General features: G+C 41.7%; 1 protein-coding gene across 3 annotated transcripts in view; it reads left to right on the top strand.

Annotated features, from left to right (window-relative positions):
• Positions 1–9,489: 9,489 nt before the first annotated feature.
• cdh19 (cadherin 19, type 2) overlaps positions 9,490–17,379 on the top strand; it is a 28,538-nt gene continuing 20,648 nt past the window's right edge. Inside the window, exons 1-4 of one of the 3 annotated variants that reach the window (XM_008280931.1) lie at positions 9,490–9,687; positions 14,693–15,072; positions 15,233–15,527; positions 17,243–17,362. In XM_008280931.1, coding sequence (XP_008279153.1) covers positions 14,827–15,072; positions 15,233–15,527; positions 17,243–17,362 — 661 coding nt within the window. In that variant the 5' untranslated portion in view covers positions 9,490–9,687; positions 14,693–14,826. Of the gene's footprint in view, positions 9,688–13,563; positions 13,613–14,692; positions 15,073–15,232; positions 15,528–17,242; positions 17,363–17,379 lie in introns of those variants that run through there. The other 2 variants (XM_008280932.1, XM_008280930.1) reach the window with 2 other exon arrangements.

The following is a 17,379-nucleotide window of genomic DNA, read 5'->3' as shown; positions in this document are numbered from 1 at the left end:
CGACACAACGAGCTGCTTGAGGTCTCTTAAGGTGGAACAGTTGAAAAGAAGTGTTTTTTAAAAAATGGCCGCGGCACATTGCGCCAAACTTTTAATTGATTTATCGTATTTACTTTTTGCTTTTATTGCACTACTTGAATTTATCATTAATTTAGCAATAAAAAAATAAAAGGCTACATTTGTTTGGTATTAATTTAGCGAACAGATGACCTCATTTGTCAATTTGGAAGCCGGACAGCTGAAGATTTAACTAGAACAGCGATCCAATTCCGTTTCCGTGTCCTCCGCGGAGACACAGTACATCATAAAACGCTGACACTCTGCCCATTCGGCTTGATTTACTTCAATTTGAAGTGAGTTATTTCTTTGCTTCCTAAAGCACAACAGCTCCGAAAAATCTAAAAGCAACAAACGCCTGAGGGACAGCCGGTTTGTGATGGAAATTGATCAGTGGGGCTGCAAACAATCAAACAGACACAGGTGCAAATTTGCAGCTTACCTAATCTCATGACTCCTTTTTTTTGCTGCAATAATGCACATTTTTAATGCTTGTATTACTGTAGTGCTGCAAGATTTGGGTTAGATTGCAACATATCAGGCGCAATCATTTGTTTGTTGGCTTTTCCTGCAACATCTGTGCAGCCCGGACAGTTTGTTTAAGGCTGAGGCCTCTAAAACCTTCTGTTTATATCTGTAAAACCAGGAAGAAGCTGTCCTGTGGTGCTTGAAGTGAATACCAAAAATAGATGCATGCCTAAAATAGATTGAGAAATCTAAACGAGAGAGCGAAATGTGACACCGAGCCGCAAAAAGACTTCCCTCTTCTGTTATGTGTGTTACCAGAACTCTCATTCTTCTTTTTGTGAATTAAGAAAATCATCATTATGTAAAAAATTATAGATTTCGCTTTTGGTGGTTTCGGAGCATAAAATACATTAACAAGTACATAAATTTTCATTTTCACAGCTTCACCAAATAACAGAACGGAAGCCGACGAGTGTCGCCTTCCAGCCAGAGAGAAACACACACAAGTGTCCAATAAATCCTCCCAACTATTATAAAATATTAGCTAATCTTTTTACAATTCAGAATGACATGGATGGGGATTTTTTTAACAGGTGCATTACTGCTGAAGTGCCTTGGGGGCAGAGATTAGCCACTGCGCCGGTGCATGACTGCGGGACTGAATGAATAATGCCACCAGCTGAATATTACTGTGACCGGCGACTGTGAGGACCGATCCTGCTGCAATCTGAATGTCAGTATTTAAGCTTATGCCGTCTGACATTTGTTCACCCCGCAGATATTTTGCAGCTCGTGAAAAATAATGTCAGAATTTGTAAGTAATTTGTAAACTCATCTCATTTATCACACGCCAGCCGGAGTCATAAACTTTCCGATGCATCGACATATTAGCTGCTGACACGGTTTAATGCTGTTTGTACAGTGTGCAATGGAGTGCTTCTTTTTCTTTTTCTTTTTTTTAAAGGCTGTAATAAATAGCAGGACAGTTGGAGAAGCAACTGGAATGTCACCTTCTCAACCTCCAAGATTAGGTGCAAAAATCAGGGTGGCAAAAGCTAACAAGACGTGCTGTTCTCACCACTTGTCGACTTGTGTCAAGATGCCTTGCTTTGGCAAGCACTTTAACTTCCAATGCACTCAGATGAGCTGCTGGGGGGGTTTAAGAAGTGGTGTCTGGGTCTAGAAGAGTCATATTCTTTGCTCATAGTTGAATTAAAATGAAGTCAGATTTCTCCCCCACAATTCCCTTCCTGATTGTTTTGAGCTATGGTCACGACTGTAATTATCAAAAAGAAAAAAAAACTCTCCCGGAGCACCCAGAGCGAACCTTTAGATTTAAGTAATGTCACCTGCTTTGATTATTTCAACTTAACGTCTGAGAAATCAGGATTCACATCATTCCGGCAGAGCGGATAGACGGAAACACTCCAGAACCCCATGAGCTTTGGGCAGCGCGGCTACTGAGAAGACGCCAGTCGGAGGCGCGAACCCAAACGGCTGGGAAAATTTAAAACGCTCCGCCATTGCAGTTGTTAACAAAACACAGCTTCATAGCTGCTAAATACTCCCAGAATTAACACAGACTTTACAAGTGAGGTGATTCAGGCTGCAGATTGTGTTGTCAGCTTTCTCAACACTGTGATCTTTAGCTTCCAAACTTCTCCCTTGACGATTTCCGGGCCTGTGTTATTTGAACTGACGGCTGAACTGAGCGCTGGTTCTTCACAGAGAAGCGCTCCAACTGCAAGTCGTGTAATATTTGTAAAGAAATTAAGCAAATTTTCACTTCCACAACCACTGGCCCTCAGAGAGTCCCCGTCAATTTGCACTGTAAAAATGAACAAGTGTGTTTAACTTGTTTCAAAAGCTATGAAGTTTAAGTTGTTTGCGCTTATTTATGAGACAGAATAAATAGTTTGGGTGACGATGGTGTAGCTGACAATATATTCCCATCAGCTTTATTCTTAAACTATAATCAATAAGTTGTTTTTGTGATAATAACAAGACAGTTCAAGTCGTGCAAACCTAAATTCAAGCTGAGGCAAAATTATCAGTAAAACTGGCAAACCTCTATTGATGTGTTGAGTTGTGCAAACACAAAAATAAAAGCTGGACATCATTTGCCTCCTCAGGTCGCCAAGTATTGAGCACAGCAAACAAGCTGCAGTCTTCGATCTCATTTAATAGTAAGAGACACCACCTGGTGGATCAATCAGGTACTACAGCTAACGCACAATACGCTTTCTGCTAGGTATGTAACTCTGTATTTTTAGTTTGGTAAAATCATTAATAAAAATTATACAATTAACAAATAATCATAAACATCGTTTGGATTAACTCCAAAATCCCTACAAGAAAATAACTGAAGTGCGTAAAATAAGTCCTGGTGGCCTGCTGCAGTTAGTGCAATTAGTCAGGGACTGTGGGGGGAAAAAATATGTTAAAACTAGGGAAGGCAGTGTTTGTTTTTGGCATATTAGGACCAAAAAAAATACTAATATTTATGATTTTTATGTAAGGTTATGTGTTAAAACTTCTATCACATTCAGTATGAACTAATATTTTTGTGATTATAATCATAACCATTTGTTTTATGATGGTGGTTTTACATTATTTCTTCTTCTTTCTTCATCTTCTGGTGGCCACACTTTGTTTTAACATTAAATTGTGTCAAATATACAAGATTTTTTATGTACAGTTACATGTAAAAACTCACAATAAACTTGATATGATCTAAAATTAATGGTAGATTCATGCAATTTAAAACCAAACTATGGGTTTTGTGACACTATATTGTCATTTTTTATAAGATTTAGATAAAATTGTATAATCAAACCCAGCTAGTAATGGAACTTTTCTGCAGTATTAAGATTATTTGCACTATAACATTATTCAAACATATATAAAATGTAAAATTAAGTCTAGTAAAAACTGTTAAACTATAACATATAGTAGCCTATGACATTACTATTTCCCATTATTTCCAGTATTTTCAATGCTAAAGGTAATACATTATTCTTTATTTTTTCTTTCCGTGCACATGTTTATAATGTCTTTTCAAAGAATCTGCACTTTACCTTTTCTTTCTCTGCAGGATTACACAATTAGCTCAACCTTAAGGATCCCTGTTGAATGTGTTATTGTGCACTTTTATACGCCGCATGTGCTGGCTCTCTGAGAAAAGCACCGATTGTCATCTCTAGCACAGCACGCTGGCCTTTTCTCTGCCAGTGGACCACAGAGTCAATGCACTCTCTAGAAAGACCTTGAGGAGCACTTCTTAACTGCTCCGTCCAATGATTGCTGCATTATGGAACAGCTGTCCACCAGCAATATCAGCACAAATCACTCATTAATCACCTGTTTGCCTTAAATACTGCCGTACGGAGGTGACCAAAAAAGGTGCCAGCAATTTTGTGCTTTCATTAGCAAGCTTACGGTGATTATTACCAGGAGGGCACTTGAAGGTGATTTTTTTTTCTTCTTTTTAATACAATACAGAGATTATTAACTATCTAACCCATGCAGGAAGGCTGTGCAGCTTTCTGATAGATGTATTTTTTTGGCGAGAGATAAGGAGCCACCGCTCTGACAGAGATGAGATCACAAAGGAGCTGAGATGTTGACATCGTCCCTGTTGTCCTTATATAACGCGTTCCTGTCGCAGGTCTCAGACTTACCACTTTTGTTCGCGTCCCCAGAGGTGGCTGCTTTCCCACCAACTCAAGGTAGAGGACATTGTCGGGACACGCCAGCTTATACATGTTAATGTCCCCTTTTTCCTATTCTCCTCCTGTTAGATTGATGGCTCAGCAGTGGTTCTCATTGATCAATCAGACACAATCTGCGTCTCAAATGAACCCCGGCCAGGGGGATTGTGCATTCTTCCAGGGGAACCACGTCCCTAAGGGTATGACAGTGTGGCGCACCGGATCGATTGTTTTCAACTTATTTGTGTAAATACTTTGTAACCTTGCTGATTTATCATCTGCGTTTCTTTGCCGCCGAGTGAGGAAACTACAATAGATATGGCCCAGCCCTGCTGGCACGGGCTCGGCCTGGTAATTTTCATCTTCGCGGTCAAGGCTGGAGAAGGATTACAGGAATGATGAGAATTAATTATGCATTTCATCAGCATGATGGATACCACACGTTCAACTCAAAACTATATTTCCCCCGAGAACAGAGAGGAGTCGGCTCGTTGCCGGAGTGAATCCTCTGAGAAACGCTGTCAGTTCAGAAGATGAAACTTTGCTGACATTAAATAGAAAAACAGTGGTGTGGCTGTCGACTGCACAGGAGTTTCAGTCAACTTAAACACTTTTAATTCCAAGTACATGAGCAGCATTTAGACAGAAGACAGTTGAAATGCCTTCAGTTGTTCTGCTGCACCTTTCAGTTTTTACCATACCTCACAGTGTATTATTGCACATACACCACGCTTACTCCATTTGAACTGACATGTGAGTGTTTATCCTATAGGCTACTATTTCTAATTAACGTTATCTCTGAGAAAAAGGTTTAATCTGTCAGCTGGGTATGATCTTCTTCCGTGCAAATATGAAGATGCACAAATCAGAGGTGCAACAAATTCCAAACACCATGCTTTTAAAACCGAATCCCCAAATCCAACAAACTGAATAAATCTAAGAGGCAGATTGTCTTATCAGTTTTCCTAACACTGTGATCTTCTTCTTCTCACCTTACCAGAATATGTAAAAGAACTGAAAATGCCTCCTGGCGGTTGTAGTTAACTTATTGCTTTATTTTTTTTTTCAGTTTGTACCAAAGAGGCAGATATTTTCTAATGTAGTAATGATTTGTAGACCTGTACAGTCAAGTGTAAATATAAGAACGTTCAATTGGAAATGTTCTTCAGCATATTTGAACAAGCACAACATTTGTTTTGGCACCGACTTGAGCAACAGCACAATGAAAATGTGCTCTTTTAAGCATTTATTTATCAGAGATATCAACAGATGTGATATTGAAAATGTAAATACACCCTTAGCCTCAGAAGCCACTGATGACTTCTAGGCATTTTTGCATAACTGCCCACCAGTTTCTGACCTTGGCTGGCTGAAATTTTGCCAACTTTTCAAGAATTCTTTCAGTTCCAAGATGTTTGAGGCTTTTCTCACATGTTCTAGCTGTTTTAAATCCCCTCCAACAACATTTCAGTGGGATCCAAATCTCCATTCACCCTCCGTTTTGTTCTTTTTGAGCCATTTCTTGGTGGGTTTGCTGGTTCAAACTTTTAGTCAACTTCAACTTGCGGACACATTATCTTCAAGCACTTTTCGATTTGATGCAGAATTCATAGTTGAATCAGTGACTACAAGCTGCCCAGTAACCCCGTCTCCCACAGCTGGTAGGAGGTTCTTCTCCTGAAAAGCTGCACCAAACATGTCTTCTGTTCCTGCAGCCAAACAGCTCATCTGTCCACAGCACATTACTCCAAAAGACCTGCTCTTTGCCTCGTTGGCAAGACTGTTTTGCTCTAATGTTCTTTTTGGACAGCAAAAGCTCTTTCCTGGCATGCGTCCCATACAAATCAAATTGGAACAATCTCGGTCTGATTGTAGATGCAGCACTTTGACACCAAACACCTGCAGATCCTTCGATGGAATTTTTGGGGGTTCTTGGACACTCGGTGTTGCCTGGGCTGGGTTTTACTGGACTAAACCAGTCCAGGACAAATTGGCAGTCATTTGTAGATGATGTCTCTTACAGTGGAATGATTTACTTCGAATAAATTGTAAATCCATTGGCAGACTCACAAGCATCCAGACTTTTTTTTTCTTTCTCCTCCTCCTGAAGGCCTCTTTAGATCTTGGCATGATGACACAACACACTTCAGCAGCAAAGAGAACAGCAGACCTGAGATGTCAGAGGTTTGAATAAGACAGGATCCACCTGTCACTCCCTCAGGCTGTTTGTGCTTTTTGCTTTTTGGATTGTGCTCCCACCAAAAGCAAAGAAACACTACAAAATATATAGACATAGATAAAACAGTGATGTAGGGAGCTTTGCTTTTTGTTCAGCTCCTCCTCAGAAAGTGACCGGGATTTATCAAAGTCCTGGTGCTCCCAACCATCATTCATCAGTTGAGGAATTCACTTTCGCTCGGACTTTTTGTCTTAGAACACCATCCAACTTTTCTGTTGTGACCCAATTTTTTTCCTCTCCCTCTATCAGCGCCCGCCGTTTGACAAATGCACGGAGGAGGCGTACACTGAGGGGAAGACGCTGATGCTTCCTGTCGAATAGAGAGATCCACCTCAGGCGGCGTCAGCTCCGTCCTTATTTGTCATAAGTGTCGGCTGTTTCCCATGGCTAAAGACAAAGGCCAAAGAACGCATGAGGAACATGCATTTTTAATGTGACGTCCTCATCAAATTCACCACAGCGCACTGAGCGGAATGCCAATGACGCTTTATTCTTCTTCCAATTACAGAGAGACAATGCAACAATATAAGCTGTGAAGGGTGAGTCTGCCTCGTACGTGACGAAGCAGCGGGACAGTTCAGCGTTTCATCTCCTGAACTTGTGAACTTTATATTTGTGTGTGATTAGAAAATAAATACTCAAAGGCATTCATCAGAAGTGTAGAATAATGGGGGAGGCGGAAATGAGGAGTTTCATGTCAAAGCAACAGTATCTTGTGTTTGTACCTCCTGGGACCAGAATGATGTCTCCGCTGATAGTGAATAATGCAGCATATAAGCGGGCCGTATATCACAATTACAGTTTACATTATTTATACTGCCTGACATCCCGGTGAATGCTGATTTGACCGAACTCACCTTTATCTTGTTGCGAATATGCTGACCATTACTCTGTGCCCATTATTTGACAGCGCCGAAATGTCACCGGAGACTGAGAGATAGTCGGATTCGCCGCCGCGCTCAGAGAGAAGACGGGAGCGGGAATGTAAATAATTCCTGCTGGCACTAAACCGTGGCTTTCATCTCTGATGTTCTTTTTCAGTGGTCGGCCCACACTCCATCATTATAATGAGGGAGGCTCAATTAGACAAGGTCTACAATGGGGGTTTTAAATGTCACAGTGCAGGTCCTGACATTTCTCTGTTTGATATGGAATCAGAATGGGAGTGGAGTTCACAGGGAGAACTAATCTCAACTTCCGAAATAACAAATTCCACCCTGTCACAGAGCTCTGAGGGAAGGCTCCTGTGGTCACTTCGGAGACATTTACGCCCAACAATGCTGGCCGGGCCCTCTCAGATCTCTCTAATGATGGAATCAATTAGCATTGTTTAGGTTTGTAATTAGCCCTGTGAGGTTAGCATGTTTACCAGAAGCATGCGACGAAGGGGTCTTCGGGCGTCTTATCCAAAAGGTAATTGGATTGTCAAATCAAAAGTGACTCAAGAACTTTTAACTTGTGGTAATTGGAGTGACCACAATTACCTGCAGGGCTGCAGTGGAGGGTGAAAAAGGGCATGTTTACCCACCCCTCGGACCACTTTGAGCCTTTAAGCATACTTCACACAGGAAATACAGGCTTCCTCTTACAGTTTGTGGTGTGAAGTCTAGCGTTGTTGGGTTCAGTAAAATATATGAAATAATCTGAAACCATCAGTTGGTAGCACTGTTGCCTCGCAGCAAGAAGGTTGCCGGTTCGTGTCCCGGTGGGGGCACCAGGATCTTTCTGCGTGGAATTTGCATGTTCTCCCCGTGCAGCGTGGGTTCTCTCCGGGTTCTCCAGCTTCCTCCCACACAGTCCAAAAACATGTTGAGGTTAATTGGTGATTCTAAATTGTCCGTAGGTGTGAATGTGAGTGTGCTTGGTTGTCTGTCTCTAAGTGTAGCCCTGTGATAGACTGGTGACCTGTCCAGGTGAATCTGCCTTCACCCTAAGTCGGCTGGGATAGACTCCAGCCCCCCATGCGACCTAGTGAGGATTAAGCGGTGTATAGAAAATGGATGGATGGATGAAACCATCAAATGAAGATGTTCTTATAGAAGACCAGGAAGTACAGAGCAGGTTGTTTGCCCTTTGAGTCACAGTGAGGAAGAAGGTAGAGCATCTTTAGTTCTAGTATTGGGATCTTTTCCTTAAGTAACAAGACCAAAGTCTCAAAAATAGTCTGGTACAAGTACTGCAATCAAATCAACAGTTTAATAGTGAAGATGGAGAAAAGAGAGGGAAACTAAAAAGTATACCTACTGACAACCTTAATTCAAGAAAGCAAAAGGAGAACCTGCTACAAAAGGCCTGACAGATGTTAACATCAATAATGCAAACCGCCTGTTAGTTTCACTTCCGATCACTTGAGAAATGAAAATGTAGATTTTTTCCTCTATAAGTCAAACTTGTTATGTGATCTGACTGCAGTTAAAACCAATCATTCCCCACTTCTGCGGTATTTACTCCTGTTACGTTCCACTGATGTACATAAAAAGGCCTTGTACAGCCGTGTTTGGAGATTGGAGGTTTGGATAGCTGGGGTTATTTACCACTTTCGCCTTGATTGCCAGTTCAAGTAAACAACTGGGAGGATGTGGAGGACAAACAGCGTCTCGAGTCATTTCTGCAGCTCCGGGTCACGACGGGTCAACTTTCAGATGTGACCGTACGAAGACGAAGCATGCAGGAACAACACGCTCCCACCGGATTGAATGTCAAAAAACAGACTGTTGCCGTCCTATCGCTTGCAAAAATAGTGACCTTGCACTGGATGAATTACCATCCCCTCAGTGCTTGGGCTCAGCTCTAATAAGCGCAGGATTGTTCGCAAAAAATGGGTGGAAAAAAGCGGATAGAAATCCATTTGTAAGTCTGGGCTGTGACTATTTGCATGGCGATGAAGGCCCCGAGTGTTCTTCAGTGTTCAGATGCGAGTGCCAGACAATAGAGCCTGTGTTTGTTCTTCCCCGGGAAGTTTGAGAAGGACAGCGAAGAGGAGCAGAAGAAGAAAAAAGGGGAGGTCGTCGGTGGAGGGGATTACGCATTGTGAGAACCATGAGCGTTCGCTGTGCTGCTATTGTGGCGACTGAATTGCTTTCCAGTACCAGGGTATTTAGTTAAGCAGATTGTGTTTCCTCACACCCAGCGATGATCTCTTCTTGACGGCGGCTGGTGACAAGTGGCTCGAAAAGGGAAGGGGGGGGGACCGGCGAGGATCACAACAAACAGGTGGGTGTGGTGGCTTAGCATCCTATAGGAGGTGATCTTTTGTCAGAAGGTAATTTTATACATTTGCGAGGGAAAGGATGCGTAGAGGAGTAACGGGGGCTTTCAACACAAAACTCAGAGCTGAGTGTTCTTTGTTTTGGACAGAAATCAGTAAATGGGAGTTGATTGTCTAAAAAGTTTATTTCAGAGGCATAGGGGGAAAAACAACCCCTATTTCTCATTCTCATATTGAGTAATTGACCTCAGCCTATAGTATGTAGCAACAAAACACAGGCTTTCAGTGCATTCCGCCTTTGGAAACAGAGCAAAGGAAAAGATTTATTTATTTACCCGGAGATGTATGTGCCATGTTTCCATGACATTTCTTGAGGTGGGGAATTTCACGCATGTTCCCTTTGAAATGTCTATTATTTTGGTCCACGTATTCAAGGACAGTGGATGCACTGCTGGCAAAACATCCAGGAAAAAATGTCTATAAACCGCAAACATGATTTTACAGTATATTCCCGGTCGCGGGGGCTTTCGACGACACGCCTTGGACGGCGAACGTTGCGGCGTGAAACACAATCGAGTTCGGATCTGTCTTCAAAGTGTATAATGATAATTGTTTTCTCTCAAACAGTCCATGTCTAATACTCCTTGAAACTTTTATCACACTTCTTCTTTTATTACCATAATTAAGTTTTTATAGATAATGGCTTCTAGTTTAAACCCACTGATCCCTTTTTTCTTTTTTTTTTTCTTCCTTCCTTCTTTGGCGATAACTTAGGCGGCATCAGTTAATTGTTTTCAATGAAAATGGAAGGAGGAACGACTTATAGGATGTGACGCTGCTGCTGATTAATGTCAGTGGAAATTCGTGACATTTCGCTAAACAGTAATGATTTCTACATGTGCGCATAATAAAATCAAACAAATTACTTACTAACAAGTACATGATGGGTTGACATTCCCCCTGTTGTTCTGGCTCAGTCTCTGGACTCATTTGAGGTCCTGATTTAGGGAAACGCGAGCGACATGTCAGTGTTATTGTTCCACGGAGCTGAGCAGTAAACAGCAAAAGTCCCATGATGGGCTCCCAAATGACCAATTAAGGACATTTTGTCTGGGATCTTAAGCAAGCGAAGCTTAACAGATAGATTTTTCTTCAAGATTTCAAATCGTTGAGAGAGGCCTGCATTTAGATCCATTGTCACATTTCATCTTTACACACTTTGAAAAAAAAAAATCACGTCAGAAGATTGATGCTAGAAAAACAATCTAATTAATTCTTATATAAATTTAGCATTACTTAGAAGCTAGCGTGTATTGATATTGACGTGTCTTCCGCAATGTCAAGAGGCTTTTTTTCCCCCTTTCTTTCTTTATTGCTGCATTTCAACATTTGCATTGGCACATTAGACACGTTTTAATAGCATCCCTGAACCGTTTCCTACGTAAAGAGCGACATTTTATTAGCTTGAACACATCGCCATATAAGAGGAGGGGGGAGAAGAAATGATGTGACGGTCTCAGCGCATCTAGTGCTTAACATTGTGAGACTGCAGCTCATTGTCATTCTGTCATGTGGCGGAGCAGCGTTCTGTACATACAGGCTACAGGAGGTCTGCTGGAAATGGGAGGAAGGCCTATTAGAGGTAATGAATGGCTGTCAAGCACAGGGCGCTCTGCATGTACAGCACGTCACGTTGCATGAAAATTTCTTTTGAAAGGAGAAAATTGACCCCGCGAATCCGTTGATGTTTCTCGATATTTTCGCTTTCTCTCGGATATTTCTCCGAACTTGTGCACCTGTGAGTGATAGGTGATGGATCTCCATTATGAAAGGCTTTTATGTAGCTGATATATTGTTATATTTGAGACTTTTTTTAAAATCAGGCTTTGACAGCGTCGCCATTATTATCAAGCACCATCGAGATGGGTGTCACTCGTGTTTTACTTGCTCCCCTATGTATTTACAGACCTGCAGCTGAGAGGTTTTTCTTTTCTTTTTTTCGGCATATCCATTACTTTCCTAGAATTTCATCACTTATTTCTCGAAAGGCCCATCTCGTTAAATTGGCACCCAAACATCTGTTGACCTGTGCACTATTTCAGCCGCACAACGAAAGGGCTGATATCCCCTCGGAAAGGTTTTAAGGCAGACCCCCCTTGGCATGTTGGCAGCTCAGCCGTTGCCTCGGAGTAACATCATTGAGGGGCTGTTGTCTAGTTTTTTTTTTGGCTCAAGGCGTTTCGGTTTGGGCACATGCTTGGCAGCCCTATGAAAGACCATAACAGCTCACGATTCACTGGCCACTAATTGGAATGTCACTCCACAATGCACGGAGATATGAATACGGCCCGTGAAGACATACATAAGCGCAAAAAAACACACACACACTCTCATTCACGTTGGGTATCGAAATTGAATTTAAGAAGTAAAAAGGCCGCATCAGTAATTGATTTTACCAACTCATTACAAATGGGTCTTGACAGCTAATTTACTTTTACAAGATTAAACATGAACATTATGAGCTGTTAAAGCATTAATACTGCAACGCGCTCAAACAACTTACTGTATATTTTAAATTTCCAGCGGGATCAGCCATGCTAAAAATGCACGCACTTGTGCAGCGCTCCGGATTAAAGCATCCACATTGTTGGGACTGTATATGTTATGTGCTGATATTACAGTGTCAAAAAAAAAAACTCTATTAAAAAAAAGGTTTAGAATTATGGCTGTTGTGACTTCTAGCCCCCTTAATAACAACTGATCCCACGGAGTGCTGATGTACGGTTTGATGCTTGACTGGAGAGCAGTATAAAGTCGGCTGTTCGCGGTTTCCCCGTCTGGGTGAGTAATTTGTTGCTTTTCCAAGTAAATGACTTTGTAAGACAAAAGTCTGAAATGATAGCAAAGCATAAGAACATCCTCAGCTTTAACACACCTACGCTGATGCTGTAAACTCGTTTCAAAGGAGATGCTGAGGATTTTCTCAACATAAAACAAGGTGTCGCTTTGACAGCGACACGCGATTGTAGAAAATGAAAAGCACACTTAATCCATGAATACATAAAGCAGATTGATGAATCAGTCGGAGTTAAACTCTGCTAACTTTGGCAGGGTTGTCAGCGCGGGATAATGTATCTGTGTGGTCCTAACTAATTTGCCGTCTTGCCTGACTTTCGTTGTCCTTACACTCTTGACCCTGATCTTGGTGCACATTATAATTGGTGCATCGATTTGACTCATAGTTTGTCAGAGGCATGTGTGTCTCTGTTTTCCATGTCTGGGGAGACATTGATCTAATTAGAAGTCTTCATTAGTCAGCTGCAGAGTGCAGTGTCATGCTTAAGGAATGATGCTCTGGCTCGGCCCCCACCCCCACCAAACACAATACAGGGCCTTGTCTGAATTCAAAACAGAGGGCTGTTTTCAGCCGCCTGTGCAGTACTGCGGGATGCAAAACAAAGGAAGGAGAGCTCAGACAAAGAGTTTGTCTTTTGCTTCTAAAATGCATTTCTGCTCTGGCTTTTCTTTCTCCAGTTTGCTATACGTCTGCCTTGTATTCAGTAGAACTCACAGGGATCATATGGTGCTGCATTACTAAAGAAAATATCTGCTCATCAACACCTCCTTTCAGATGACAGGCTGACTTTAAACATCACTGTTAATCATGTGGACATAGCTAATTCACAATACAGGAGGTTAAGTTTTTAGCAGATTTGGTCGAGTCTCAACCTGTTATCATTCCCAAGATGTCAAATACCACCGTTTTCTCAAAACCACTTGTGTCTCAGTGATATGCATAAGGCGTCCTTTGGCATTTGTGCAACTCACACCAATATTTGCTGCCAATTCACGTATAGGAGGTTTTGTGCTTGGCGAGGAAGTTGAGGGGGTGGCGGCACGAGGTGCAGGACTTTCACTGAGGAGATTGAGGTTTGTGTCCTGTGTCGGGTCATTCTGCTTAGTTTTGTTCATTTTGTGGCTTAGTTCTTGTTTCTTTTCTCTCGCTGTTTGGTGAAGTTTAGGCATTAAAACTAATTTGGAACAGATCATGGTTGGGGTTAAAAATACACATTTTCACAACACTGACTGTGTATTGCAAAATCAGTGGTTACAAAAACAACAAAAAAACAAGTTTGTCTACAATCTCATGGCCTAATTCTGACATTTATAGATTTTACAAGTTTAAAAAAAATCCCTACATGTTAAGAACTGAAGGGAACCCAGTGGGTGTTCCCTACTTTTTCAACACTTGATACGATACGGTACGATACGATACGATATGATACAATAAGATAAGTTACGATATGATACGATGCGCTATGATTCAATAAGATACGATACGAAACGATACAATAAGATACGACACGATATGATACGATGCGATACAATACGACACGCTATGATACAATAAGATACGATACGATATGATACGAAACGATACGATACAATATGATACAATAAGATACGATGCGATGCGATATGATACGAAACGATACGATAAGATACGATACGCTATGATACAATAAGATAAGATAAGACAAGATAGAACTTTATTAATGGCAAAAAGAAATTACTTTTCAGCTGAAAGCTATCATTTATCCATCACTGTCTGCTAACTGTTTTGACCTTATATTGTTCACTGTCACAGTGGAGCTGCCACAGTGGGCGAGACAGTTCATCACAGGGTTAATATGGAATTATTTTTTCTCATTTATTATATCTAATCAAATCATAATTTCTGTCATTTCATTCTGGAGACACTCTGCGGTGTGTTGACATGTACCAGAAAGACCACCAGTCATCTTTTTCTTCCAATCAACGGTCAAGTTAAATTAATTCACTTTTGATTTTCACATAGTCCTTTGCAGTGGAACATAAGAATATATTTGCCATATATGTAAATGTAGCAAACTTACTTTTTGGATTTTACGCCACACTAATAGAGTTCAGTTTCATTTTTCAATCTTTGTGTGCTGCTGATATTAATTGAATTGTTAACTTTTATTTCAGAGATATGATCGTGCATATAAATCACATCATAACAGGAAGGGACGCAGCGCTGCCAGGATCATGAGTTCCTGTGCCGGCGAATGAAGAAACAGCAGCTCTGGACCGGCGAGGCCTCTATCTTTGTCCACTAAACCATGGGAAACGCAGAGGAAATGCACGGATGGACTGTAAAAATGAGCACGCCCAGCGTTTTGGCTGTGGTGACGGTGTTCTCCATGATTCCTGGCGGGGTGCTGAGCGATATGAGAGGAGCTCAGGGCCTGGAAACCCAACAGCTGGCCCAGGGGTCCACTCATCTGCATCGTCGCCTGAGGAGAGGCTGGATCTGGAAACAGCTGTTTGTCCCCGAGGAAGATCCCACTCCTCGAGTTATTGGCCAGGTACCACTTCACATTGAATGTCCGCCATGTCCTTGATACGGTGCTTCCCTTTGAAAATGCATGTTTTCCAGTTACCTCAGAAAAAAACATGTTTTAAAAAAAGTCATCCAGCTTTTATATAATCCCTCCCCCCCCACCACCACCTTCCTGTTTGTTGTAGCTCAAATCCGACTCTGACCGAGGCGAGTTTTCCATCAAGTACGTGTTATCAGGAGAAGGTGCCGGAGATGCTTTTGAGATAGACGAGTATTCCGGCGAGATCCGGACGCTGAAGAAGCTCGACCGCGAGGAAAAGGCCTTCTACATCCTTCAAGCCCAGGCGATCAACAGGAGGTCCAACGAACCAGAGGAGCCCCAGTCGGAGTTTATCATCAAGGTGCAGGACATCAATGACAATGTGCCCCAGTTCCAAAACGAGCCGTATGTGTCCAGCATCCCCGAGATGTGTCCGACTGGTAGGTTTGAAAAAAATGAAAGCAAAAGGCTCCCTTTGACAGTAAGAGCTGAAAATGTGGCTAAAAGTGAATTTTAAGGGTCAGGTCACCAAAAACCTCCCTCATACTCATAAATATCCCATCAGCCTTTACTGTAAACATGGAGCTGAGCAAATGTTAGCGCACTTATATGCTAAATTAAAATGGTGAACATGAGCATGTTAGGATTGTCAGTGTTAGTTGATGTTAGCATTAAAAACCATTGGTGTGCAGGTACAGCCTCATAGAGCCATTAGCTTAGCATCACAATTAGCATTAGTCTAAATCTGATTATTTCTACTTTCTACTTATTTGAATTTTTTTAAAAGAGTGTATTTAGGTGTAGTAATATCAGCGATGGGCAAAATAATATTCAAAATTAGCAGATTAATATCTAGTCTTTAAAAGAATTCTGTTATTTAAGTATTTTTCAGATAAATAAGTGTTTTGTTTACTAATTAAAAATTCATTGTTTTCTACTGCGAGGATTAAAAAAAAATACACATTTTGAAATTAGTTTACTCATATTCAACTTGATTGAAGACAAGCGCCATTAGCTTAGCATCAGAATTAGCATCAGTCTAAATCTCGTCATATTGATTTATTTTACAGAGTGTTTTTCTTCGGTGTACTAAGATTAGGAATGGACTAAAAAATATTCAAAAGTAATTTTCATGATTAATATCTACTCTTGAAAAGAATTCTGTATTTTAAGTTTTCACAAGTGATTTGTTTCGATATTAAAAGTTCATCTATTTCTATTGTACAGATAAAAATATATATATATACACTTTTGAAATGATTTTTTTTCCCCCCAAATTGAATCTTGACTGAAGACAATGAACAAAAGGTTATATAAATGTCTGTCATCTGTCCCCATTCAGGAAGTTAAAAGTATTAGATTCTGTATCGTGGCTCGGATGCCTTTACGGATAAATGACTTAAATAATGTTATTATAACCACTGCCCTTTCATACCACAAAACATTACCATTTCAATTTATATGTAATCTGCTTTTGCAGCATAATATCTAACTCGTAATAAATCATAATGCATTTGACTCAGAAAGAGAAAGTGAGAGTGGGTTGGGATGGGGGGAGGTTGGAGCGAGGGCATCGGAAAAATACGAAAATGCGGCGGTAAATCCCTGCCTGTGTGAAAGACGGAGTGCTCTCTGGGATAGAAGAAGAAAAAAGAGAGAGCGAGATAGAGAAGGAGGGCTGCTGCTGCTGCTGCTGCGGGAAGGAGGAAAAAAATAAAAAAAGATATTGTAGAAAGCAAGGTGAGGACAAGGATATGGTCAGCGGAGAAAAGGGTAGTAAGTGTGAAAGATAGAGAGGTAAAACTGAATCAGCGCGAAGGAGAGAAAACGAGAGGGCAGGTGGGTAGTGAGATGTCGCTATAGGGCTGGAGAGGTTGTCACGCACACCTGCACAGACCTTACCGAGTTGTGAAAGGCCATCGCCGCTGCCCACCTCCCTCCGCCACCGCCTCCCCAACCCTCAGTCAACACTCCTCCTCCCTCCCTCGCTCCCCTTCTTCCATTTCCACCACATATCCCCCCCCCTGAGCCAGACAGACAGACCCCGCGGGACTGTGGCATAATCACTTTATTTCCCCGTCGACTGGAACTGCTGCCTGAGCTAACTCTGACTGTGTGATCCTCCTCCTCCTCCCCCCTCAAACCCCCCCTACAGGGACCACGGTGGCCCAGGTGACAGCCACAGATGCTGATGATCCCATGTTCGGCAACAACGCCAAGCTCATCTACTCCATCCTGCAGGGGGAGCCCTACTTCTCCGTGGAGCCCAAGACGGGTACTGAGAGGAATCAT

The sequence above is a fragment of the Stegastes partitus genome, unplaced genomic scaffold (genome assembly GCF_000690725.1).
Source record: "Stegastes partitus isolate 25-593 unplaced genomic scaffold, Stegastes_partitus-1.0.2 Scaffold214, whole genome shotgun sequence".
Lineage (NCBI taxonomy): Eukaryota > Metazoa > Chordata > Actinopteri > Pomacentridae > Stegastes > Stegastes partitus.
The sequence above is the reverse complement of the archived record's forward strand: the minus strand, read 5'-3'. Positions and strand labels throughout refer to the sequence as shown.